The sequence below is a fragment of the Cyprinus carpio genome, chromosome A15 (assembly GCF_018340385.1).
Source record: "Cyprinus carpio isolate SPL01 chromosome A15, ASM1834038v1, whole genome shotgun sequence".
Taxonomy (NCBI): Eukaryota; Metazoa; Chordata; class Actinopteri; order Cypriniformes; family Cyprinidae; genus Cyprinus; species Cyprinus carpio.
In genome coordinates this window covers 16,097,302-16,123,135 of record NC_056586.1, presented here as the reverse complement: position 1 = coordinate 16,123,135, position 25,834 = coordinate 16,097,302, and the positions used below count along the sequence as shown (strand labels likewise).

Below are 25,834 nucleotides of genomic sequence, written 5' to 3'. Positions count from 1 at the left end.
ATAAAATGAAATATATATATATATATATATATATATATATATATATATATATATATATATGCTAATGGTGAATCTCCAAATGATTCCTGTCTAATATCAAATATATTGTTAAATAAACCGATTCAGGTTTGCCAACCGCCAATAAACACCAAGGAAGAAGAAGAAGAAGAATAAACCGATTCCATGACGCCGTATGTGTGCGCCACGGAATCCTGGAACAAACACGAACGTTGGCACAACGTGATTCGCCAATGACAGCCGAGAGTGCTGCACACAAGAAACTACCGAAGTTTTCGTTCATCGGTATTTATCTATTCTTCCGATCTATCGAAACGAGTGTCGCGTGTGCTGTTCGTTACAGATGCATGTTTGCAGTGTGCTGTCCGGTGAATCAGTTACGTTAGCTGTTTGGGTACTTACTCTCTTAACATAACTCAAGAGAATTAGCCCTGAACACTTACTTGTGTTTTTAGATCATTTATTACATAAGACACAGACAGTATGTTTCCTCTTTAAATAGTCTGTATCGCACTAATTCATTCATTCACATGGAAAACAAGACTTAAAGCAACAGTTGACCCAAAAATCAAACTTCTGTCTTCATTTTCCAAACCGTTATGACTTTACTGTCTAATCATGTTATGCACTATTGACTTTCATAGCATCTTGTTGTTGTTGTTGTTTTTTCACACAATGAAAGTGAATGGTGACTGTTCAATGGTGAGCGGACATTCAGCCTAATATCACTATTTGGACATGTTCATACATAACAACGAGTGTGAATAAATAATTACAGGATTTTAATTAGGGGCTTTTGAAACGGTTTATGACTTTGTTTGGATTGCTGTTTGTGGTGTCATGTGCAGTCTGTCTTGTTGCAGAAAGAATGGCGCTGAATAAATCCATGCATCCTCGAAACCGTTATAAGGATAAACCTCCAGACTTTGTGTATCTGGCCTCTAAATACCCAGAATTCCAGAAGCACGTGCAGACCACACTGACCGGCAGAGTGACGTAAGTCCTGTTGTTGTTGTTTTTAGCATTTTTTAAAGGTGTCATATGACTTGCTAGAGGAATTATGACATAAACCATAAAGTGTTGTTCTGTTCTAGCATTTGTGAAGGAAAGAAAGAAACTGATCTGTCTCAAATGACGCTATTTTTTTTTTTTTTATTTGTGATTTGCACATATTTGCCTTTTAGTACAACATGATATTAATTTACAGATCTCTGACTAAACAATCCCTCAGACATATTTATTTATTTATATTTTATATGGATTTTAAATGTTTTTGAAAGAAGTCACCAAGACTGCAGCTATTTGATCAAAAACAGTAATATTGTGAAATATTATCACAATTAAAAATGTCTGTTTTCTGTTTTTATATATTTTACATTTATTTCTGTGATGTCAAAGCTGAATTTTCAGCATCATTACTTCAGTCTTCAATGTCACATGATCCTTCAGAAATCCTTCTAATATGCTGATTTGCTGCTCAAGAAACATTTCTTATTATTATAAATGTTGAAAGCAGTTGTGCTGCATAACATTTTTGTGGAAAGCTTGATACATTTTTTCCAGATTCTTTGAGGATAAATCTTTTTTTGTTGTTGTTGTTTTTTTCCAGACACTACATTTGCCAAAAGTAAAGATTTAACACATTTATAATATTTGTAAAAATTATTTTTCATTAATGATTAATCCTATTCCACATTTTTTTATACTATGACTTTAAACTGGCATAGAAGAAAATATGTTAATATTAATAACATTACAAACCTCATCTTTCTTTAAAATCACACTTTATCTCCCACAAACAGGCACTCTGTCACTAAGAAATTCATTAATATAAATTTTAGATCATACTTAATGCCCACAAATTGGTATGTGATGTCTTGCATTGTAGTCTCAGAGGAGTCAGTCAGCAGACTTCTGCTTTGGCTTTGTAAAGGGAGATGAGTTATTTGTGGATCAATAATCACATTGGCGCAGTATTTTAGGTCTGTCCCATTGAAGCGGCTGCTATGATTGGATGAGCTTCCTGCTGTGACTGTCGATACACAGCAGCGCATCCAGGGCTCCAGGGGAGGGACGGAGCTCGTGCTGTTGTCAGAAAATGAACTTGACAAGCAGCACTCCTTTCTGGGAAAATTGCCTGTCCCCCTCCTCCCCTCCTTATCGTCTTTCTTTTTTTTTTTTTAGCCCCACTTGCAAGATTAGTTTTCGGTCTAATGGGAATCATCTTGAGCAAACGCCCTAAAGTCATGTCTGAGGCTGAACATCTTGCTTTTTTTTTTGCCAAGTCTCCATATTTCCAGTCAGTCCCACTTGGTTGTGCACCGTTACTGTTGACCTTGCCAAGAGGTGTGTGGTTCTCTCTCTACTGAGCGAAACGTCCCAAAGGTTTCAGAGGTAGTGCATGCAAATCAGCCACTGTGCCTACAGGGTTTCAGTTTAAAGAAACAGCCGATGTTCAGCTCAGTGAAGTCTTGACTGGAGCAAAGTTCTCAGCCTCTGGGAGTTTAGCGCTTGAGGTGCCAGAGGGCAGTATTTTAGATCTCTTGGGTATTCTTTCTTTTTGCCCCAGCCCAGTTCTCTGGAAACTCTCCACAGTCTTAGCCAAGCCTGAGGATTTGTATCACGCACAAAAGTTTACACTGACTCAGCTCCATCGTTATTTTACAGATAGTTTTGGACTCGTTTTGGCAGCTGAAAGAAAGACTGCCGTGATTATGCATGCATGAGAGGAAGCAGGAATCTCGGATGCTCCTTTTCTTTACTGGGCTGTTTCCTGCCCATATCTATGGGAAAGCACTGCAGATGTGCACTACAGAGCTGTAGAGTAGCAGGTGGAAAGGGGAACAAAAGCATCCTGGAGTGGAAGAAAGCCTCAAGTGTTTGAGGGCTGAAGGGCAGGAGCTTGTAATTGGGACACAGAAATATGAAATATGTCAGGCGTTGTGTGTGGGAGTGACGGTGACTGTGTTTCAGAGTATTGTGTCTGATCGTTGACTTTTGATCATCGTGGAACTGAGAAATGACATTGAATAGTTGCTAACCAATAGGGTTTTTTCAATAGGGCAGATGTCTGCATCTGGAGATCAAGGTGGATGATGTAAAACTGATAAAACTAGTTCACCCAAAAATTGGGAAATTAATTTACTCACCCAAGTTGGTCCAAACTTGTATGAGTTTCATTCTTCTGTTGAACACAAAAGAAGATACTTTGAAGAATGTTTGCATCGAAGCATTTGATGGTAGCCATTGACTTCCACAGTATTTTTTTCTATACTGTGGAAGTCAATGGCTGCCGTCAACTGTAGCCAGTGTAATTTATTCCTGTGATGCAAAGCTGAATTTTCAGCATCATTTCTCCAGTCTTCAGTGTCACATGATCCTTCAGAAATCATTCATATATGCTGATTTGCTGCTCGAGAAACATTTTGTGTTATTATCAATGTTTAAATCAGCTAAAATTTTCAATTAACATTTTCTTGGAAACGATGATACATTTTTTTCAGGATTCTTTGATGAATAGAAAGTTCAAAAGAACAATATTTATTCGAAATAAATATTAATTTTTTGCAGTACTGTAATTAAAAAAAAACTTGCTGACCACTGAACATTTAAATGGTAGTGTATGTTATCAGACAATTTAATTTAAAGACATATTTAATGTTTAAATTAACATTTATATGTAACATGCACCACATTGCTGCAAGAAAGTAAAAATATAATTGATTTTTAAAATCTTATAAAATATTTTGGAACAATATGAACAAATATATTAAAAACAATACTTTAGAGAGCAGCTATTCCTTGATTTTATTCTGTAATACTTTTATATTTTCTTAAAGTAATTTAGGTTTTCTGGCTTTGAATGAGGCATGAGACTCTATGGTGTTTTGTTTGTGCTGTGTTATATAGTCTTTTTGGTATTGTTGCATATAATAATATCACAAGGAGAGCTGCAGTTGGCCTGTCTTCCCTCGCCCACAGCGCTGATCCTGTCTGGTCACGTCACATTTGCTCAGCAGGAGAAGTCATTATAGCGTGACACAGAGAGAGAGAGAGAGAAATGTGTGCTTCAGAGAAGCAGAGGAACAAAAGAGATCTGGGCTATAGAGTCATGTGTTCACAGCCCCAGACAGTATTGACGTCTGTGCACCTGGAGAGGCTCAGTTAGTGTGTCCATCTTTCTGCTGGCTTTTCTCTCAGGTGTGCTGTCAGGTCTGGCCGTGGAGCCTCTTTTTGAAGATGTGGCTTGAAAAGAGCCCCGTGTTTCCTCACCCTTTGATTTCTAATGATGGTTTTGAAAATTCTAACAACACCCCTGGAGCTGTTCGCCTCTGTGGTCTAATTAGCAGGGCTGGCCAGCCTGTCCACCACAAACTCCCTCCTCTGTTAGCGTTGTTTCTTCTTCTGGTCTACAAATCTGTGCTTTGTCCTTTTGCTAGTGCACATAAAGAGCAAATCTCTCTTTAACTTTTGAAATCTGTGTTGCCATATGAATGATTTTTGATTACAGATGATTATTTATTGTTTATCATTCTATATTGGATATTATATATTATCTGATATTGGATATTTAAATGTGCCTAATTATTTTTACTATTTTTACATTTGATTACTTTAGTAAATTTAACAGTGTTAAATGTAATCTTTAGCAAATCTATAAATGAACATATATTTGGTGTACTCCTAAATTATAACAATAATTTAGTTAATATAACAATTTTTTTAATAAAAAAACACTAAAATTTATGAATCAAAACATTTATAATTTGATTTGATTTGTTTTGTTAATTCATAAATATAGTTCTGAATAGAAGCTCAGAACTAAAATAAAATATTCTTTTTGCAGTGGTGCTGCAGATTCAGCTGAATAGTGGTGTTTTTTGGACCAGTGGTCTGTGGTCATGAAATGTGCTGCATAAACGCCTGACCAGCTCAGATCCTCATTTGTTCCTCATGACTTATGCATGATTGATCGCTTTGATCGAGCCAACATCAGCCACGTTCATCCAGGTGGATTTAGTTTAGAACACAGATCTGGGTCAGATGCAACCAAAATAAGCACATCGTCTTATCTGTGAAAGAGGCTTTGTTCAGTTACATTTAAATAAAATGTACAGTTTGACATTCATTTCCTTTTTTTATATATCTTGGCATTGATTGCTAAAGAATTGTGTTACATTCAGGATTTCTGCACTAGATTCTGTTTTTATGAATCATCTGGATATTTCATCTGCACTATATTTAAGTCAGGTGAGCCGTGTCCAGAACAGATGTCTGGAGTTGTTTATGGCTTGTGTGTATGCACATACATGTGTGTTTATGTGGTCTCAAGTATCAACTGGAGAAAACAACATTATTTTAATGTAAATGAATTCTGCAGCAGGTGTTAGTTTGACACATATTTGCATGTTTGGTTTTATATTTATATATATATATATATGTGTTAGTTTGACACATAATATATATATATATATATATATATAATATATATATATATATATATATATTTGACACATATTTGCATGTTTGGTTTTAATCTTTCTGCCATCTGCAGCAGGTGTTTGTTACAGCACACTTACCATTCAAAACTGTCCCAGACCACATGCTCCTCATCTCTCTCTTTCTCTCATTCACACATACACTCTCTCTTGCTCACTCTTTCTGTCTGATTATGCTCTGAATGCCGTACTAGCTTACTGAATTCTGCATAGTAAAACATGGTATATTGCATACTAATAGAAACTAATATTAAAATTAGTATGTGAAATCATTTAAACATTAAAAATTGCATCAATTTGCATATTTAATTTAGTAGGTGCATCAAGATAATATTTAAAATATATATATATATATGTAATATAATGTGGTCTATTTAAATAATGAGATATTATCTCTGACTGATTCGTCACGTATCAAACACATTGTTGGATATAGTATTTTTAGAGAACTAAATGAAAGTCAGTTTGCATAATGTGCACAGAATTGCAGAAATAGAGTGGTATATTAATATCATATTCCGTCTCTTTCTCTTTTTCCTACATTACGCTTCGAGAGTTGCCTAAAACCTAACTGATCTGGTATTTAACCAAAACTTCACCAGTTAGTCCTGCAAGTTAAGATGTGGGATTTGCTGAAATATTAAGTCTTTTATATATATGAATTATAATTAGCTTCTACTTTTCGTCATTCCAGACTCCAAACATTCCTGTGCTGTAAGATAAGCTTCCTTCCATTTCTTTCCTAAGTCTGTCATGCCACAGTTTTGAGGATAGGGTTAATCTGGAAAGAGACACTTAATGAGAGGGATGTGGGTATGACAAGGAATCCTCTCCCCCATCATTTTTCCTCTGCTGCCACTGGAGGAGAAAGATATGAAAGGAGAGGAAAGATTTGGGGCGCAGAGAGAGATGGGATTAGAAGGCATGAACCAGAGAGACGGCGTCCGTCAGTGGCTCGTGGATGACCTGGAAGAAACTAGGGAGCATTAAAAAATTCAGAATATAGTATGACATTGTGAAACCCTAAAATGAAAATTCTGTTAATATTTACCCACTCGTGTTGTTCCAAACCTATACTTTTGTTTAGAAGTTTGATTGGTAGGACTGGTTTAAGGTGGTGTTTTTTTTTTTAAGTTCTTTATATAGATTTAAATATAAATGGGTCCATATGACTGGTGTTCTTTTCTGAAGTTGTTCGAAAACTTTGTCCAATGAACAGACCAAAATTTTAGTTCACTGGTAGTCTTCAGTTCTAATGTAGATCTTAAATATGGTGTCTTGTCCTTCTTGTCTGATATTTAGTTTGATAGCTGCAGCAATGATGAAGTAATTGACTAACAACTTAAACTTAGCTTTTATCCTCATACAAAACTATAGTATGGCTTCAGAAGACTTCAGTGCACAAGTCGTATGGACCATTTTTATGCTGCATTCATAGAATTTTATATAGAGATTCTAAGAAATTGTTTTTGTGTATGTTTGATTTAAAAGACTAAGAGCATAGAGGTTTAAAATGACATGAGGTTGAGTAAAACATGACAGAATATTTTTGGTGCAAACTACATATTTCAATTGGAAGTGAAAGAAGACTAAATGATTTTTGTGTAGTTTCTAGCTGCAGTAAAAGTAGCATTAATCTCTGCAGCCTGGCAGACAGTGAATTGATTCATTACTGATGCAGCGGAGGGCTGTCCTGACTCCTGGGTGAGGGTCCTCTGCTGAAATGTCAGCCATAATTGTGGGGTTCAGCCTCAGCTCACTTACAAATGAGATGCGGGGACATGGTGGGGGGCATCTCACATCACTCATCCTCTCTGCTGCCTGCTACAGGACTAATCTTGATTTTAAACCCTCACTCCCCTAGTTGGGGTGTCAGTTTTTGACACATGACAGCATTAGCCATCAGCTTGTCTTAAAGGAATAGAACAGCCAAAAATGTAATTTCCGTCATCATTTATTCACCCTTATTTCATTATAAACTAATTCTGTGAAACATAAAAGGAGAAATTTAGCAGAATGTCCAAGCTGCTCTTTCCCATACAGTGAAAGTGAATGGAGACCACAATTGTTAAAGGGATAGTTCACCCAAGAATGAAAATAATTTCATAATTTAATAACCTCCATGTCATTCTAAACCTGCATAACTTCTCTGGAACACAAGATATTTTGAAGAATGTTGGCAACTAAACCATTCCGGTTCCCATTGACTTATAGACAAAAAAATACAATGGGAACTGAAACTATTTGATTATCAGCATTCTTTAAAATAATATCTTTTGTGTTCTGCAGAGAGGTTTCCTGGACGACTAGAGATTTGACGTGCTGACAAAACCAAAGAAAACCTGACAGTTGGTGGAACATCAGTCCTCACAAGACTGCTTGGCTCTCTGTTATCTTATTAAAAATGCACTGCTAGATTCTTTGTTCTCACAGAACACAATAAAAAGCTGTGAAGCATGTTCAGCATCCATGCTTTGTTTGCTAATGGTTGGGTTTGGACGTGTTTGAGTTCGGGGGATTAAAACATAGCTAAACGGAGCTCTAGAGGTGACCTTGCAGTGATGTTGATGGTGCTGATGGGTAGACTCATGCTGTGCCGTTGTGTTAGTCTGATTGGTTAGAGCAGTGCTTTTGTTTAAGGACTCAGATTTCACATCATTTGTACATCAAACGGCAACCCTAAAACTTCCATTTGCAGCATAAAGCACTTTTTTCTCAATTTAGAGTTGTTCGTTCCTTTTCATGTCCTTGAGTCAGAGGGTTTCAGTTTCTGATTTTCTCATCCTGGCTCTAATCTGCCCATATACAGTACACACCCACCTCACGTCAGCATCACTGTCTTCTCACACACTAACACACATCCACAGCGCTCGTGCTCCACTAACACACACTCCTCTGCGGGGCGGGTGAGCTGCTCATGTACTGTAGCGGTTACTGTGGAGACGGCTGGGCTGCGGCACTTGGTCTTCGTCCTGTGAGCTGAGCGATTCAAACAGAGGCTAAAAATAGAGGGCAGGATAACAGCTCTCGTGGCCTCATCCCCTACACACTGATTATGACCCGACGCTTACAAAGTCAGCCACAGTCACGCAGGATCACGCAGGATCACTCTGTGAGGACTAGATGAGCTGCTGGGTCTCCATTGTGTCATATTTGGCTTCCTCTGTAAAATCCATACCTGATTCTTTACAGAGCTTTGTTTTATTTAATGTTGGCATTTGTGCTTTATTATTGTAGGTAATCATGTTAAGCGGTAACCATGGAAACCTTCTATGACATCCATCCACAGGGCTATTGTGTAAATAAATTATAAAGAGAGAGGTGTGTTGGATTTTTCACATGAACGGCTGCTGCAGAAATTTTTCCTCTCGTGTTGTGTTAGAATAAAGTAAAAGAGACAATGTTGTCTCCTCTTTCTCCGTGCTTTATTGTAGGAATGCTGTTATTTGGATGGTGAGCTGGATTAGATTTCTGCCAGACATATTGTCTGGTGTTGAGGCCAAATAATTCAATTTTAGTCTCATCTGCCTCAGAATCTTCAAGGTGTGTTTTAGCAAAGCTCAGTCGTGAGTGCATGTGGCCTTTCTTGAGGAGTGTCTTTTTTCTTGTAACCCTCCCATACAAGCCACATTTGTGGAGAATGTTTTATATTGTTGTCACATGCACACAATGACCACTCTTTGTCATAAACTCCTGTAACTGCTTCAGAGTTGCTGTATGCCTCTTGGTCGCCTCTCTGAGCAGTTTCCTCCTGGCTCTTTCAGTTTGGAGTGGTGTTCTGATCCAGGGAGGGTCTGTGTTGAACCAAATACATTCCACTTCTTAATAATAGGCTTCACTGTGCTTCTAGGCATTGATAAGGATTGTATTCATCTCCTAACTTGTGCCTGTCCACAACTTTATCCTGGAGATCTTTTGACAGTGCCTTGCCTCCCATAGTTTGCTTCAGTTGCACTACCAAGGACTGAAATCCTGCGAAAGCTCTTTTCATGCTGAGCTAATCAAAATGGCCACATGCAACTGATCACAGTTGAAAGTTAAATGGCTTTGTTTGGCATTGGGCCTGTTTACACCTGGTTATTTCATGCGTTTTCACTGATTGGATATCTCTCTGATTTGTTAAAATGTTTACATTTATACTGATCTTCAATTTTCACTGTATATTTCCATTTAAGGGAGTTAACAAAATCAAAAGATAGGCGCTGCATTTTATTAATTATCAGCTTATTTCAAGCCCGCAATAGGAGACCACGCGGCATCAGCACTGGAAAGATAGGTAAGTCACACTACTTTTAATGAAGATGATTGTGTGTTGAGCATCTGTGTCTTACGGCAGTTTGAGCGTCGCTTGCTGAAGAGATGCTCAGCTACTCATCCGCGGTGATGCGTGTTGCATTAGCACTGTCAAATCTGACTATTATGTCATATAGCCTATAACACGCTCACACGTTTATTATTTTAACATTTTGGGAGGAGTAAAATTTGCATATGTGGTTTCAACAACCAGATGCGTTTACACTTGTCCAGTTTCATCTGGAATGTGTCCCAGACCACCTCCTGAAGTGGTTTGAGCGATCAGATTTATATCCATCTCAAATGCGTTTCAGAGGGCATTTACACCGGGTCTTTTCACGACCATTTACACCTTTTTTCCAGCTCAGTGATTCTGTTTTTTATTTTTTTCTGACATGTTGCTGTTATATCTTTCACTTGGATGTTATAAGTTGCACTGAGTAAATACAGCTGGATAAAACAAAAATCACATCCGTCCTCGTTTCAGGCTGCAAAGCAACAAAATGTGATTCATTTTAAAGAGGGTGATTCTTTTCTATACCCACTGTATATGTACATTGTACTACTAGTTAAAATACTTTTTATTACCGCTTATTCTATGTTTTATTTTATTAGATTATATTTTAGCAAACAATTTGAGCACTACTCTTCAAAAGGTTACAGTTAGTCAGAATTATTTTAAAGAAATTAATACTTTTATTCAGCAAGGATACATACATTTGATCAAAAGTAACAGTAAAGGCATTTGTATTGTTACAAAAGATTTCTATTTAAAAAAAAATGCTTTTCCTTTGAACTTTCTATTTATCAAAGAATCCTGAAAAAAATGTTGTATCATGGTTTCCACAAAAAATATTTAGCAGCACAACAGCAGAGTTCTGAAGGATCATGTGACACTGAAGACTGGAGTAATGGCTGCTGAAAATTAAGCTTCACCGTCAAAGGAATAAATAACATAAATATAAAGAGTTATTTTAAATTGTAATAATATCTTAAAATATCTTTTTACTGTATTTTTAATCAGTAGCATATATTTTTAATTTTGTAAAATATTTTCGATCTATTTAAATGTTTCTTCATTATAAGTTGTAATGTTTGTTTGCTTATTTTTTTAATCTTTAAATATTCTGTGTATTTTCGTAATCTGGTATGAGTAGATTACGTGTTTGCATTATAATTGTACACTTTGATAGGATTTATAATGCTTGTTGATTTTATAGCCACAGTTGTCAGCCAGTGCTATTAACCTGTCAGTAGTTTTAGGTTAGTTTAACTTCAGACCTGACTGCCATATCATAGAATCTCCACCTACAGCAGAAAACACAAAACCTTATTGTCTGAAGCATCCTATTCCACAATATGAAAAACCACTCCTCTGCTCTGCTTCTTGACCAGGGTCTAACCATTTTATAACTAGACTGCTGACTCCCTCTGGCCTACTATCATACATTACCCAGAGCTACCAAAATGCTATTCAAATGGCAGATTTGCTGTTTTTTTTTTTTTTGCACATTGTCTTGCATTTTCCCTCCTTAGCATATTAACACCTCAAATGTAATATCACAATCATTAGGCTGTTTTGGGCTGAAGCACATCCTTTCTAAATTGATAATGCTTCCTTGAAACCCAGTAAAGCCATTACGTAAAGAGCACATTCTGTCATTAATGTCACACAGCCCTTTTGTGAGGATCTCTTATGCTTAAGGTGGGGTGCAGGTGTTTTTAAAGGCTCTGCAAAATAGCATTTCACACACCATGGCTCCGTTCCACAGTGTCCTGTCCGTGCGGCTCACATGCACATCTTGCTTCCCTTTGGAGGTGCCAGACATGGTCTGCAGCATGGAGCGTTTAATTACATCTGTAGGGGTGTGAACGTACAAAGGAACCCTAATTACACCTGTCTCACCTTCCTCACTTTTAGAACCGCAGAAATGTGACATTACTGTGGCTGAATGCTTTAAGATGTACAGTAAGGATTTTGAGAGAAAAGGGAAGATGATTATGAAAGCGTTTCTTCCATTAATACATTTTTTCAAATGCAAACCAGCGACAGCTGCTGCTTCATTGTGTTTCTCGGCATGGATGTTTTTATGATGAGCACTAATGAATTGAGGAGAGTGTATGTGGTGTGTTTTTAAAGATGGCTATTAGCTGATTCCTTTCTGTTTTTCTGTCTATTACCCCCCACTGAACCTCATCCCTCCCACAGGCTCAACTTTAAGGACCCCGAGGCTGTTCGGGCTCTCACATGCACCCTGCTGAAAGAGGATTTTGGCCTAACCATCGAGATCCCCCTGGAACGGCTCATCTCCACCGTGCCGCTCCGCCTTAACTACATCCACTGGGTGGAGGACCTGACTGGGGGGCAGGGGAACCCGCGGAGGGGCATCGACATCGGTATACTGGCTCACACTAACTGGTGTTATCCTGTTAAAGCTATTTGCGGTCCCTCAGGCTGGTGGCACAGAGTTTGGCAAGACACACACACACACACACACACACACAGAGGCTGGTGGAGAATAAGACAGTGTTGGCAGTCACATGCCACCAGATCCTCGGGATTAAAATATCCCACTCCACCACCATCACATCATGACCATCCTCAGCCAGCATTTCTGTCCTGTCTCTCTCTAAATACCTAAACAACTGTCCATGTTTATGGATTTTATCAGGGATGGGTCAAAATTGTCGAAAGATGCAAATATAATATAGTTTGAATATTTTAATTTGTATTATATATTTTATGTTCGTATATATTAGAATCATATATATATTTTTTTTTGATACATGTGTATTTATTTTTATAAACAATTAGTTCTGCTCCTTGATTATGATTGGACAAGATATTTCACTAGTCGCAGCTCTGCAACTTCACATTGCTTGTATCACTTTGCTTTGTCTCTGTGCATTTTATAAAAAATGCAACATAAAAAAATTTTGTTTCTATTATATATATATATATATATATATATATATATATATATATATATATATATATATATATATATATATATATATATATATATATATATATATATTGATACATATATTTGAAAAAAAAAGCTAAAATTATTGGATTATGTATTGTTTGTAATTATTTGTTAATGTTTTATTTTTTAGATTTTTAGTGGCGGTGCTTTGATTAGCATGCAGTCTTTTAATTTAGTCTTTTAGACCGTTTTCAGATTAAAACCAGGAAAGTCTTGGGAAAAGTTGTGTGTTTATTTCATCTCCACTGGTGATCATGCATATACTTTCAGATGGTCCTCTGTAGCTGTTGCGTCAGATTTTGTGTGGGATATAGTTGTGGCTCTTCTGATTGGGTTAGATTGCAGATTTGCGACCTTTGCCAGCTCTAGGATGAGATTAGCGGTGTTAGTGTCACACACATGATGAATAGCTCTAAATCTCTTTTATTCAGACCTTATGGGGATCATCTTTGTTTAGTTCTGCTAAATCTCAGTCCATTTTAAGGCTGCCTGACTGGATAATGGATGGCCAGAGCTGTCCTGCCTCAGTCTAACAACATTATAGTCATGTGTCACTCTGTCAGGCAGTTGCTTGCACTTCATATTTTCATACTAATACTTACTCAAGAGTTGATTGAGTCATTTGGTGTTAAAATTATGTTTAATTAACAATTGCATTTAGAATTAAAATACTATTTTTTACTATTGCGTATATTGTGTGTTGAAAATAGCAAAAATCTAGCATAAATATTTGGAATGGCATACAAAGTTGTCGTGAATTTTGTTTGTATTTATTTGAAATGTAATTAGAACAGGTATTTCAGGTATTCAGTTCATTTAGTTTAGTCTAGTCAAATTTCTATGGACCTGTGAAATTCACACATTCTTCTAATTTCAATAGCCAATATCTGAAATATAGATAGGAGCTTTCATTTAACATTTACATTTAGTTAAATTTAGTCATATTACAAGGTCAGTTTTCCTCCCTGTTCACTAGACTCTGATCATTCATTCCGTGCTCAGTTTAGATACAAAATATCTGAAATTGACACAATAATATCATAAATTATTCATGATTCTTTGAACCACACTGTTGATCTGAAGTATTGTCACCACATGAAGCCTGTGTTTAGGTAAAGGCTTGGAGGCAGATCATATTTCATTTGTATTTAAGCTTGTGAAGTGACAGGTTTTGGCTTTGTGCAGGTACTGGTGCTTCCTGTATTTACCCCTTGCTGGGAGCCACTATGAATGGCTGGTTCTTCCTCGCCACAGAAGTGGATGACATCTGCTTTAATTATGCAAAGAAGAACGTTGAGCAAAACCACCTGGCAGAGCTCATTAAAGGTAGGTGTTGTGTGTGTGTGTGTGTGTGTGTGTGTGTGTGTGTGCAGAAAGATAGCTTGACAGTTTTATATGTAATTTAACCCACTGAACCGCACACATGTGTGTTACAGTGGTAAAGGTGCCCCAGAAGACTCTGCTGATGGATGCGCTAAAGGAACAGTCCATTGTTTACGATTTCTGCATGTGCAATCCTCCTTTCTTTGCCAACCAGTTAGAAGCAAAGGTACATTCAGCTCCAGTGTTTGAACAGATGCTCCAAACGAGCTGTAAAACCCCCAGGCTGTTTCCTAGCAGTATCTGTCTCTTTGTGCACATGACAATAGCTGTTATCCGTTCTTTTTTCCGCTTCTTCCCCTCTTTTCTGTGTCCTCCGTCAGGGGGTGAATTCGAGGAACTCTCGCAGGCCTCCACCCAGCTCCATCAACACCGGGGGGGTCACTGAGATCATGGCTGAGGGTGGGGAACTGGAGTTCGTGAAAAGGATCATCCATGACAGCCTGCAACTAAAGAAGAGGCTTAGGTCTTACAAACACTCAAAACATTGCATTAAGGACCAACCCAAGTTAATTTATGTAAATTTATGTATTTATGTTTTCAGGAATTTGTAAGGCAACTAGTTAACAACCACTAACCAACTAGTTGTTCAATAACCTGTAGTGATACCTCGAAAGCAGAGTGGTATATATATTGTATCTAAACATACACATATGCTTATCAATTAATGAATAATATAATATAATATAATATAGTATAATAAATATAATATAATACTACATGGAATATTTGTAAATGTTTTAAATTTATATCTATCTATCTATCTATCTATCTATCTATCTATCTATCTATCTATCTATATATATAATATATAATTGATGAAATACATTATATATAATATTATATAATTTAAAATATAAATAAACATAAATGATAATATAATAATACAATAGGACATTTTTAAAAGTTTTTTTAACAATTAAACAATTATATTATATTATATTATATTTAAAATTATATTCCATGTTGTAAATTAATATGAACTCATTAAAGCTTCATGCATAATATAAAAGAATATTTAAAATTATGTTTAAAATTAAGTATATTTATTTATTTTACACAAAATAATTTAGAAATTTTGAAAATGGGAAATGTACACTATGAAACTCTAGACTGATAAGTTATCGGTTGATGCCGAAACTCTCAAAGTTAACACCTAAGATGCTGTGAGGAGTGTAAAAAGAAGGGAGTAAACAGCCGCCTGTGTCCAGGTCTGCAGAGGAGATGTTTTCTTCTGACAGAGTCAAAGAGGGGAAGAGGCCATGCTGATGAAAGGGGCAGGGCAGATGGATGCTGGGATGGATCTGTCATACAGAGTTTATGTAATTAATTGACAGGCTAAGTAAATAATTACCCGAGGCTTTATCCGGGCCGCTCAACGGGAGCAGCTGTGTGTGTGACTGGGGCAGACGGCGAGCCCCTCCCGTGCCAGGACTTTCAGTGGAGCGCTGGAGTGAAGTGGCAGAGCAACCAACATTAGGCCCGATTAACCATGTCATGAGCTGAACCCCACAAGGAACATGGCCATGCCTGTGTGTGCATAGAAAAGTTGATCGGCAAGTTGTAAAGTTGAAGGGGATCTTTTCATTTTCACTGTTTGGATGTAATATCAGATGTAGTTTTAAACCTTTGAGTGTTTTTGTGTGTCTCTTGCTTGTGTTGAGAATTGACTGGTGTCCGCAGGGGAAGCTGGGCACTCTTCCACCTCACTGTGTTACCAGCTCCCCCTCTCATGGGTCCAGACTACGCAAGCAGACTGTCATAAAATCAGTGTGTGTGTGTGTGCGTCGGCAGGTGTCCGTAGAGTCAGCCAGGCATTCTGATTGGCCCTCTGAGATGCTTCTTCCTCTCCAGCCCCTCAGATCTGTAATTACTGCCAGTCTTCCTCCAGTCTCACTTACATACTAAATACAACTGTGATTTTGCCAAACAATCTGTGCTATTGAAATCGTAATTGTTACTACTTCCTCCTCAGGGCCTGATAACTAAAGTGAATGAATAAACATCCCCTTTCCAAGGCCTGATAGATGCTGGAGTACCCCGTTATTAGACGAGTGTGCCGGGGTGCTACACAGCCTCCCTCCGCTCTACTTCAGAGAACATGTGTGGATATTAGGGCTCTTTAATATTTCATTCCACAAAATGAAACGATTGTCAGGCCCCTTAGGCTCCATATGCAGTGTAATGTGTGTTCATCTACATTCCCTCGTTCTTGTGGTAGATTGATAATAACCCCAAACCACTGCCCAGCAAAAATCACTCTACAGCAGAGAGTCCATACATGACTGTCTGTTAGTTGTTAAGGTCAGCATGGAGTCAGAATTGGTCTGTGTATTTTTTAAGTCTAATTGTGCACGATTGATTTGGTTATTTTCTGAAGAAAAAATGTTTGTAGTTGTAACTTGCTCTGCCTCTGTTTTTGACTTTTCAATGACATCAGGCCAAACATATGATTTAATCATCATTTAATATGTTGCCCAAAAACGTTTATATTTTTAAAACACAATTTAAATCCTTCTGCAATATGAAATTTTTTATTGCAAATATTCAAATTAGTCTCAAATGTAATAAGTGCATGTATAATTATTAAAAAATGAATGCTGTTTTAGGATTATAAATAATATAATTAGAAAAGCAAATAAAAATTTAAATAGCTATTTAGGAATTATTGTAGGCTACTGTTGTAGGTAATACAGTCTTTTCTTTTTTAATGTTGCTAAAATATTTTTTTCATTAAAATAGCTCAAATCAGCAGTAATATAATACAAAGGTTAATAATAATGTTACAGTATAATCAAGATTTTAATTACTAAAAATTATATTTATTATAAAATTATATGTATATAATTGAAATATCAGATACAATATATTTAATTTAAAATGGTCTTTATATGTTACATGCATAATAAATATAAAATAATTATATGTTCAGTAATCTCATGTAATTTGTATATAGTGTATATAATGCCAGTTGATGGTGATGTAAAAATTTTTTTTTATAGCAATTAATGATGGATTTGAAAAAGAAATGTTACCATTGGGATACATCAAAATGCTCTTAAAAAAAGTGAACTTGACCTTCACCCACTACATTCTGCTCACAAATCCTCAATAAAAATGGCTTCCGCCATAACGAATAAATTTGTGTTTGCATCAGACTATATACCACAATCCAGTTGGTGGATAAAATTAAGTCTTGCCCTACATTTATTTATTAAATTTACAAAGTTTGACTCAAATACGTCACATTTTGGAGATAAAATGCATTGTGAACATGCTTCATGCTGACCTTTATGATATTCCTCAGTGATTAAAAGCAAGATTCTGTCAATTTAGAAACCAAAAGAACGAGAAAATTAAGAGTTGAGCACCAATCATTTATGCATAAACCTTGTTATCCTCCCACTCTCTGTGGGCACTGGCTGATGAAGCCTCATCTTTTCTGTCTCATGCACAGTTTCAAAGCTCCCTGTCAAAGTGGGTTTTTTAATGAAACATCGAGCCTCATATCTTAAGAGTAGCCCAACTGACCGTTCCCACAGAGCGAGCCCATATTCAACACACGGCTCTGCTTCCTGCAGTTTATTTGACGTGCTCTCATGGATCAGGTCTCCAGGCTGGTGGTTTCACAAACCCTTTTTTCTGTGTACAGGTGGTACAGTTGCATGCTGGGAAAGAAGTGTAGCCTGGCACCTTTGAAAGATGAGCTACTGAAACAAGGGGTGAGTTTTGCTTAGACCACTGCGTGCATGTGTGTGTGTGTGTGTTTTACCTCAGATCTTTATAGATAAATGAGTGGGCGTTTCCTCAAGACTTCAGGTTAATTGATCTTAATGAGTTTCACTAGCGTGGCCTAAAAACGTACCACGACAGGGAGCGCTAATGGAGTAGATTTCATTAGTTCATTAGGCATCATTAGCTCTCGTGTCACCCCTCCAGCCCTCTCGATTAACTCTGTCTGTTTCTGTACAGTCAGAACGCTGGGATATCTGTGAATGAAAGCTCACAGGTTATTAGTCTGGTGTCAGTCAGTCTGCTCCGCTCAGGCCTGATGTGTGGTTTGATTCACCCGAAGGTGTCAGAGTCCTGTCACCCCTCATTAGAGTCATTGTTCTCCTGGCCAACGTCCAGCAGACGGGGCCGCTTCCTCCTCTCGCCACTGTGGCTGTAATTAATATGCTAATGAGGTTCTTTCTCTCGTTCTCATTCACCCTCTCACTTTCACCTCTTCTTTTGCTCTGCTTTTATCTGTTGTTTGAATGCCCTCTGCTCGCAAAGGTCAAACCCGAGTGGTGTTTTTTTAGTGAGGAGCAGTGGGATTTGATTTCGCCCTACAGTTCACCCCTAACACCCACATATACGTGTTAAAACACAACTCCCCACTGTGTAATGGCAGGTCTGTAATTCTCTGTTGAAGCCTTTGGGGATAGGGGGTCTGGTGTCGGTCATACATTATGCACATATACGTGTTTATATTGTTTTATTTAAGTTATTTTATACAACTCCTTTTCAGTTCTACCATTTTTTTGAGACATTTTGCAAGCATATTTATCCTTCTCTGCCAAACATCTATCATCTACTGTAATGTAAAATGTATCTTATTACTACAATGCAATTTAAATAAATAATTTTGAAAATATAAATATTATATAAATAAATATTTATTCAAATTTATATAAATATTTTTGGAAGAACTGATATTAAAATTAAAATGTAATGTCTAATAAATGTCCAATATTAAAATTCTATATTATTTTACAAAAATATTTTTTTATTCTTCAATTTTAAATGTCACCAGCAAATTTAGCCATCACTACATTATACAGTATGAAAATGTATTTTCGTTTTGGTATTTGCAAATTTTAATTACATTAAAACCCCATTAATTTCAAAGTTTATTTTTTATTATTTTTATTATGAGTGAGCATTAAATTATGGCAAAGGTAATCTAAAATATGATCTAAAAATATGTGAAATGATTATGAACATTTAAATATCAAATATCCATAATACTTATAAATTAAAAGAATCTTTAACATCAGCAGATAACTGATATCAAACAGATATTGTGCAACCCTAATTGTAAAGAACAATTATAGATATATATCATAGTAGTATTTGTTGTACTGAATTATGCCTGTTGTAAATAAATTCTGCAAATAAAAATTAATTGCTAATAAAGATTTACATTTTTAAAAGGTCATTGTGTCTGGACAGAAAGTATTATAGAAGACAGTGAAGTTATTTTGCTTTACAGTAATGCGAATTTGGGAGGGAAATGTGCTTCATTGTCATGAAAATGTCACAATGCAGTCCTAAAAATGATCCTTTCTTTGTGCCAAATATATATTTCATATAACCAGATTTCTCTTGACAGTTTTAGTACGATTCACTGCCTATTTTGTGTTTGAATCACCATTAATGAGATCCTCATCCTCTTTTGTTCTTTCACAGGTACCCAAAGTAACACACACCGAGTTCTGTCAAGGTCGGACCATGCGCTGGGCCCTGGCTTGGAGTTTCTATGATGATGTACCTGTGCCTGTAAGCTCTGAGCAATTCCTGCATTCATTTATATTCAGTAGAGAGTGTTTGCCTCAGTTCAGAATCTGCCAGTCCTCACATAGCCCATGCACCCAGTCTGTTTGAGCATTTGTGTGTGTGGGAAAGCAACACCTGCTGAATATTCACTGGGCTCAGCCCTCTGTTTAATAATGCATCTCTAGCCCATTCCATCAGATACACTTGACCTGCTTCCTAAGGCACAGCGCAGCTCCTTCTTAGCAACAGTTGCCCAGACAGGGTGACTGTGCTATATAGTCATGCACTTCAGAAGGGAAAAAAGGTGAAGGGAATGGTGAAGGGGATGGCAGGATGATTTGTTATGGTCTTTCAGGAGAATTCCCAAAGTCCCAGGTGCCTTTTTCCCTCACAAGCACTTGAGCAGAAAGATTGGCCTAGATATCTGTCTGCGAGCCGCTCCACATCGGACAAGTCTAGATCTGGATGGCACCCGCAGCCTTCTGTGCTTTATTCGCTCTCTCCACCATTCGTGCCGTCTTCGGTTTTTCCACTTCCTGTGTCCATTCTTCTTCTCTGAAGCCAGCTGAGCCCCATTAGCAGTGTGCACAGAAGCCACATCAGTCTCTTTGACAGTTAGATCTTAAATCCAGACGTGAAATGTATTGCACGAGAGGTAGGGGGTACAGCGAAGACTCTGACACAAAAGGTAGGGTTTGAAAAGCATCCTGCTGTGTTGAAAGCGTGCCTAGGATATGAGGCTGTTGAAGCAGTGGATTTACAGTGGGTCAAAGGTCACCAGGCAGGAAGAAAGAAATGGAGGAAGTATGAAGTGGGACAGAATGAGCCCGGTTATCAGTGTCTGTGGATAACCACTGATCTGCTTGTGTTCAATAACTGATTAATGACCTTTCAGCTCAATCTCAGTGCGGTTAAAATCCCATGGGTCCTGATTTTTTTTTTTTTTTTTTTGCACGTTTAAGAGCGAAGCCACTCCAGACACATCAAGAGGCTCAGTGTTGAGATCGGGAGGATCTACTCAACCTGCTTAGAGCGAATGTGTGGTGGATAAATAATGGACTGAGTGGAGAGGGTTATAATTCACGGTGAAGAGGGGATAAAAGAAGTGCATCGCACTGATTAAGACTGATAGAAATTAATTAAGAGGGATCTTGTGGATCGATGCGCGTGTCCGTCTGTTTTCATTCATTATGTGCTCGTCACAGATGGGTAGAGGTGCTCTGAGCCATGTTTTTGCACTTTTTGACAATGTGTAAAATATCACGCTTAGTACATCTGAGACAAAACACTGTAGATGCTGCTAGTCTGATCATATTTAGATTCATCGCAGTAGAATTTAGTCACAGAGAATTACTGCGGCCAGAGTGTTCTTTAATATTCATGTGAATTTTTGGTCTGCTTTTGTTCATAGATTTTGCTTACTGGGATGTGATTTTGTCATGCTTAGTAGAGTTTGACAAGTTAAAGTCAGGAAATGGCGCCCCCTTGTGTTGTAGAAGGATGCTGGACTGCATGTGGAACCGCCTTAATCTTAAAATCTTAAAATCTGGCAAGATATCCGCTAAGGACAAAAAAAAAAAAACCTTTCAATATGATGTTGATGATGATAATAATTACATTTAATAATTATTATATTTTATTATTATTCAGATTTTTATTTGATTTATTTATTTAATATTTATTTTATTTTATTATTTTTAATTTTTTTATTTGTTTTATAATAAAGCTTCTCTTTTGTTGACAACAGATTTAGTACAAAAAAACATCCCTATAAAGTTTTTTTATTTAATTATGTACCTTGTTTGCTGGACCCCGTCCTCCAGTTTTTAGAAAGCAGAATGAAGCTTTCATAATGTCAAATTAATGCATTAAACATATATATACATATTTAATTTCTTAATTAACTTTGACAGTCTTTTCTACCAAAGTGTTTTAATACTAGGGCTTGGGGAACATCCTCCTGGTTGTGGCCCTGTGTGAAACCATCATTTAAGTGCTGTCTGCTGAGACGTGACAAATTTGACAAATGGCAGAAGCAGCAACTTCAGCACTGGGAGTTATTCAGAAACTATAACTAGCTGACTGTACCTAAATCCAATTAGCTTAATGTAGTTAATCTTATATGAGGAAGATGTGTGGTCTAGTGTGTGCTAAATGTGTTACTAATTCCGACAGGACAGAAGCAGTGGGGTGTTGAATAGAGTAAGATCCTGTGCTGGACGTGCCGTGCTATGTCTCATATTATGATTAGCAGTCACCGAAGACGATGACACTGTTGGTCCATCTGAAAGCCGCCCATGACGGCCCACAGGAGGAATACATACAAGACGTGTGTCACTGATGGAGAGCAGGAGTAGATGATGGGTGTGGTGTGTTTTTCTGTACTGTTGGCTTGTGATGAGTCATGTTGTCCATTTATCTGCTCTAACAACAGATGCTCTGTTAGAGGAGCAGAGAGACATGTGACTGATGCAGTGCTCATGAATCTACTACGAGGAGAGCTGAAAAAGTCAAATATGACTGCTTTGTCTCAGTAGGACATGATTCATTGATTACATTAGATCATAAATCACTCCTCAGGTTCTCAGACTCATTATTAGTTTCTGTGGGCAGTTTTGTTGTTGACACTTGTTCACTGCATTCACTCATGAGTATATTCTTTAGCAACAGAAATGCTATGGTAATGGTAACACTCATATTAAAATGGCAAATGAAGCAGAAATATTTATAGAGACTGGAACCCAGCTATCTTTAAAGTGGAAGCCAATTTGCTTAATTTTTAAAGAGAAATCTGCGCTTCATTTTTGTTATGTAATATTTTCAACTTTAATTATGAGTAATTAAAAGTTCAGCAAAGAACTATATAAAACAGTGTTATTTTAGTATTATTTATATACCATTAATGAAGATTTTGAATGAGCTTTTTTATATTTTTAGCTTGCATTTTAGGTTTAAAATTCGTTTTAAATATTTTTTCAAAGTAATTGTAAATAATACCTAAATGTTTTTAAAACATATTTGTAATTTTATTATGTGCTTTTGTCATTTAGTTTTAGCTTTATGTATTTCAGTTTTAGTAATTTTAGTAATTCAGCTTAAACTTATTTTAATCTTAGTTGCCATGGCAACAAATTTAATTTAAAGGTTTTATTTATTTTTAAGATTTTATTTGATAAACATGAGTGCCACTAGAACTTCCAGATAGTTCACTGAACCCATTGAAGGCCAAGGTGAACTTTGTGTTTTGCTGCCATCTATTGGCCACCTTTACTTAAACATATTAAGAACTCCTGATTCCTGAATTAAGTTGACCTCCTTGTTCTGTAACAAACGTCCCTCAGTGACATTGGTATGTGAGGTTGCAGCTATTCTTTAAATAAAATTACACTTTTTTTATCTTTACTTTTAAGGGTGCAGACCTCTTATGTGTAAACTGACATGTAAACACTCTAAAGTTAACTAACAAAAACTGATTTCCTTCTAAATTTCTCTCAGTCTCCTCCCTGTAAGAGGCGTAAGCTGGAGAAAGCCCGTAAGGCCCTCACCTTCACTGTACTGAAGCCCACCGTGGCAGAGCTCCAGACGCAGGCGCCCAGCATCGGCTGCACCAACACCAGCCCCACAGATAGTGTGTCTGCCTGGCTGGAGAAGATCCTCACACACCTGAAGGTAAACAGAAAGAGGAACATGGATAGGATTTATTTTCAGACATCAGTGTGTTGATTTTCATTTATTTTATCAGGGATAAGTGGTAAGTTAAGAACAAAAAAAGGATATAATAAATAAATAAATAATAAATTATTATTAGAATATATTATTATTATTGTAATTGTTGTTGTTATTATTAACATTAATAATAATTATTATTATATAACTACCATTAATTATGATAACAGTAATTGTTATATTATTATTTTAGGTTTTGCTTAATATTAATATTATTAAATAATTAACAAAATAAAAATAATTAATGTTAGTTATACAATAATAATTATATTATTAATAATAAAATAATAATTAATAATAATAATATCAGTAACCATTGTTATTATTAGTAGTATTAGTAGTATTGTTGTTGTTGTAAATTTTATTATTTTAATGTTATTTAGCAGACAATCTGTTCCAAAGCGACTTGCTGTAGGCTTAATGTAGGGACAATGGCTGATACAAATGTTCAACATTAAACTTCTCATCTTCAGGTACTTCATAAGCGGGTTCCTTGTGGAGAGGCGGAGCTCAGCCTCTTCCTGACAGCAGTGGAGAACACCTGGATCCATGCGCGGCAGAAGAGACGAGAACAGGGACGACATCTCCGAGAGCTCCCTAGAGCACAACCGACCTCCACCTGTAGCACTGATGCTGCCGCTCCATCTCTCCCTGACACAGACGCTCCAACACCTGCACCAGAGGAACCCACAGCAGAGGGCAGCAACGCGAAGGAGAGAGATGAGCAGCAAGACCTAGAGAAAGGTGCCAACGTCCCAATGGATTCCCCCACCGAACCACAGGAGGCGGCCGTTGGCGATCCTCAAAACCCTGAGACAGTACAGTGCTTTCTCTTCAAGTGCCTGGTGAACGTGAAGGAAGAAGAGAACGATGTGGTGGTGGAGATGCATTGGGTGGAAGGGCAGAATAAAGATCTGATGAACCAGCTCTGCACTTGTTTGAAGAACTCTATCTTTCGACAGGGAGCCAAACCTACCTAACACCACACAGGCTTTAAGCTTTCCTCCCCACCTTCCAACACTTACCACTGTCCAAAGTGCTGTGAACCATACAACTGGTAAAGCTGCAAATTAACCAAAACTCCAGATTGACAGATGTTTTATTAACCACTGATTGATTTTGTGATCAGACCTTTTATAAAGTTTGTAATAAAATATTTTAAACATTTTTTATAGTTAGTGTTTTTGTCACTTTGGTTAAATGCACACTAATGAATCTTATTTAGGATGTTATTATTTGTTTTAGATTAATATATATATATATATATATATTTATATACTGTATATAGTATATTTTAAAGCTTGTCAATTATATATTATAATATTATGACAATTTTCTTAAGGTCACGATGAAATGGAAGTAGTGACAGATCTGTTGATGAATTATTGAAAAAGTAAAAATGTCAGGCACGGACTTGAATCTGTCCATCTGTAATTGATTTGATTCACCGGAAGATTTGCTAAAAATGAAACATGCGTGAATTAATTGTTCACACTGAGATCTGTAATATGCAATTAGAAAATGGGTATATATTTCATCTTATGCTGACTTTTAAGAAATATGAATGGATCCACTGTTTAGATTTTTTTTTACTTTACACAATTTTCTGCTGAACAATATGTTTAGGATTATTATTATTATTATTTACATTTTGCATTTATCGGAAGTTTGATAAAAATGTAAATAAAATATTGACAATATGATACTTTTTTTTTGCTTTCTCAGATGCTTTTGCATTTATTTTATTTTTTTATTATAAAAAATATTATTTAAATATTTAAATACATGTTAAACTATTAATTAATAGTCATTTAATAGTAACTTTTGATTCTGAATTTAACTAACCCAAGCCCAGTTTACCTAAGAGGCAATAGTTTCCTGCATTTACAAATGCTGGACAAAGATTGTCCCCATATATTCCTTAGACAAAATATTTGGAAAGCCAAATAACTCAATAGGTTGTGTTCCTTTGCACTTCCTGTCTCTGGAATGCCTTTTTTGGTTGTTTCACAGGAAGTCTGAGTTAGTATAAACGTCCTGAGAGGAGCAGGCTTTCATAACAGGAAGCAGCGGCGGATAACGTGCGCTGGGAGTCACGTGAGGCTCTCCCAGGGTAAACAAGCTCCTACTCTCATTGCTCCAGGGGCAGATTCTGAAGCTGAACCAGGAGTTTATTCACCATTTCGGTGCATGTGAGAGTCTCATGAAAGTCTGAGGGTAGAGCAGGTTTATGAGTGTATTTGCTTACCCTTTGCTTTGAGCGTCTCAAATGATTAGAAGGAAATGAAAAATGACATGTGCATAGCAGTTACCACAAAGCAACAGGATTTTGGTTCTCATGTGGAAGGCTGTTTCTTCTACCAGAGAGATGTAAACAGAAATTTACTG

The 25,834-nt window shown here is 36.7% G+C and overlaps 1 protein-coding gene across 4 annotated transcripts; it reads left to right on the top strand.

The window, feature by feature from the left end:
- Positions 1–162: 162 nt before the first annotated feature.
- On the top strand, positions 163–24,688 carry LOC109067099 (RNA N6-adenosine-methyltransferase mettl16-like). Of its 4 annotated transcripts, none has more exons than XM_019084105.2 (10): positions 163–303; positions 882–1,014; positions 12,019–12,206; positions 13,985–14,125; positions 14,236–14,348; positions 14,503–14,645; positions 17,832–17,901; positions 19,634–19,723; positions 23,216–23,389; positions 23,920–24,688. In XM_019084105.2, exons 1-10 carry the CDS (start codon positions 252–254, stop codon positions 24,424–24,426), a joined length of 1,611 nt encoding a protein of 536 aa, XP_018939650.2. In that variant the 5' UTR covers positions 163–251; the 3' UTR covers positions 24,427–24,688. The 4 variants fall into 4 exon arrangements, with proteins under 4 accessions (XP_018939650.2, XP_042627156.1, XP_042627155.1 ...); XM_042771222.1 differs by having other exon boundaries at positions 190–394; XM_042771221.1 differs by having other exon boundaries at positions 190–412.
- Positions 24,689–25,834: the final 1,146 nt, after the last annotated feature.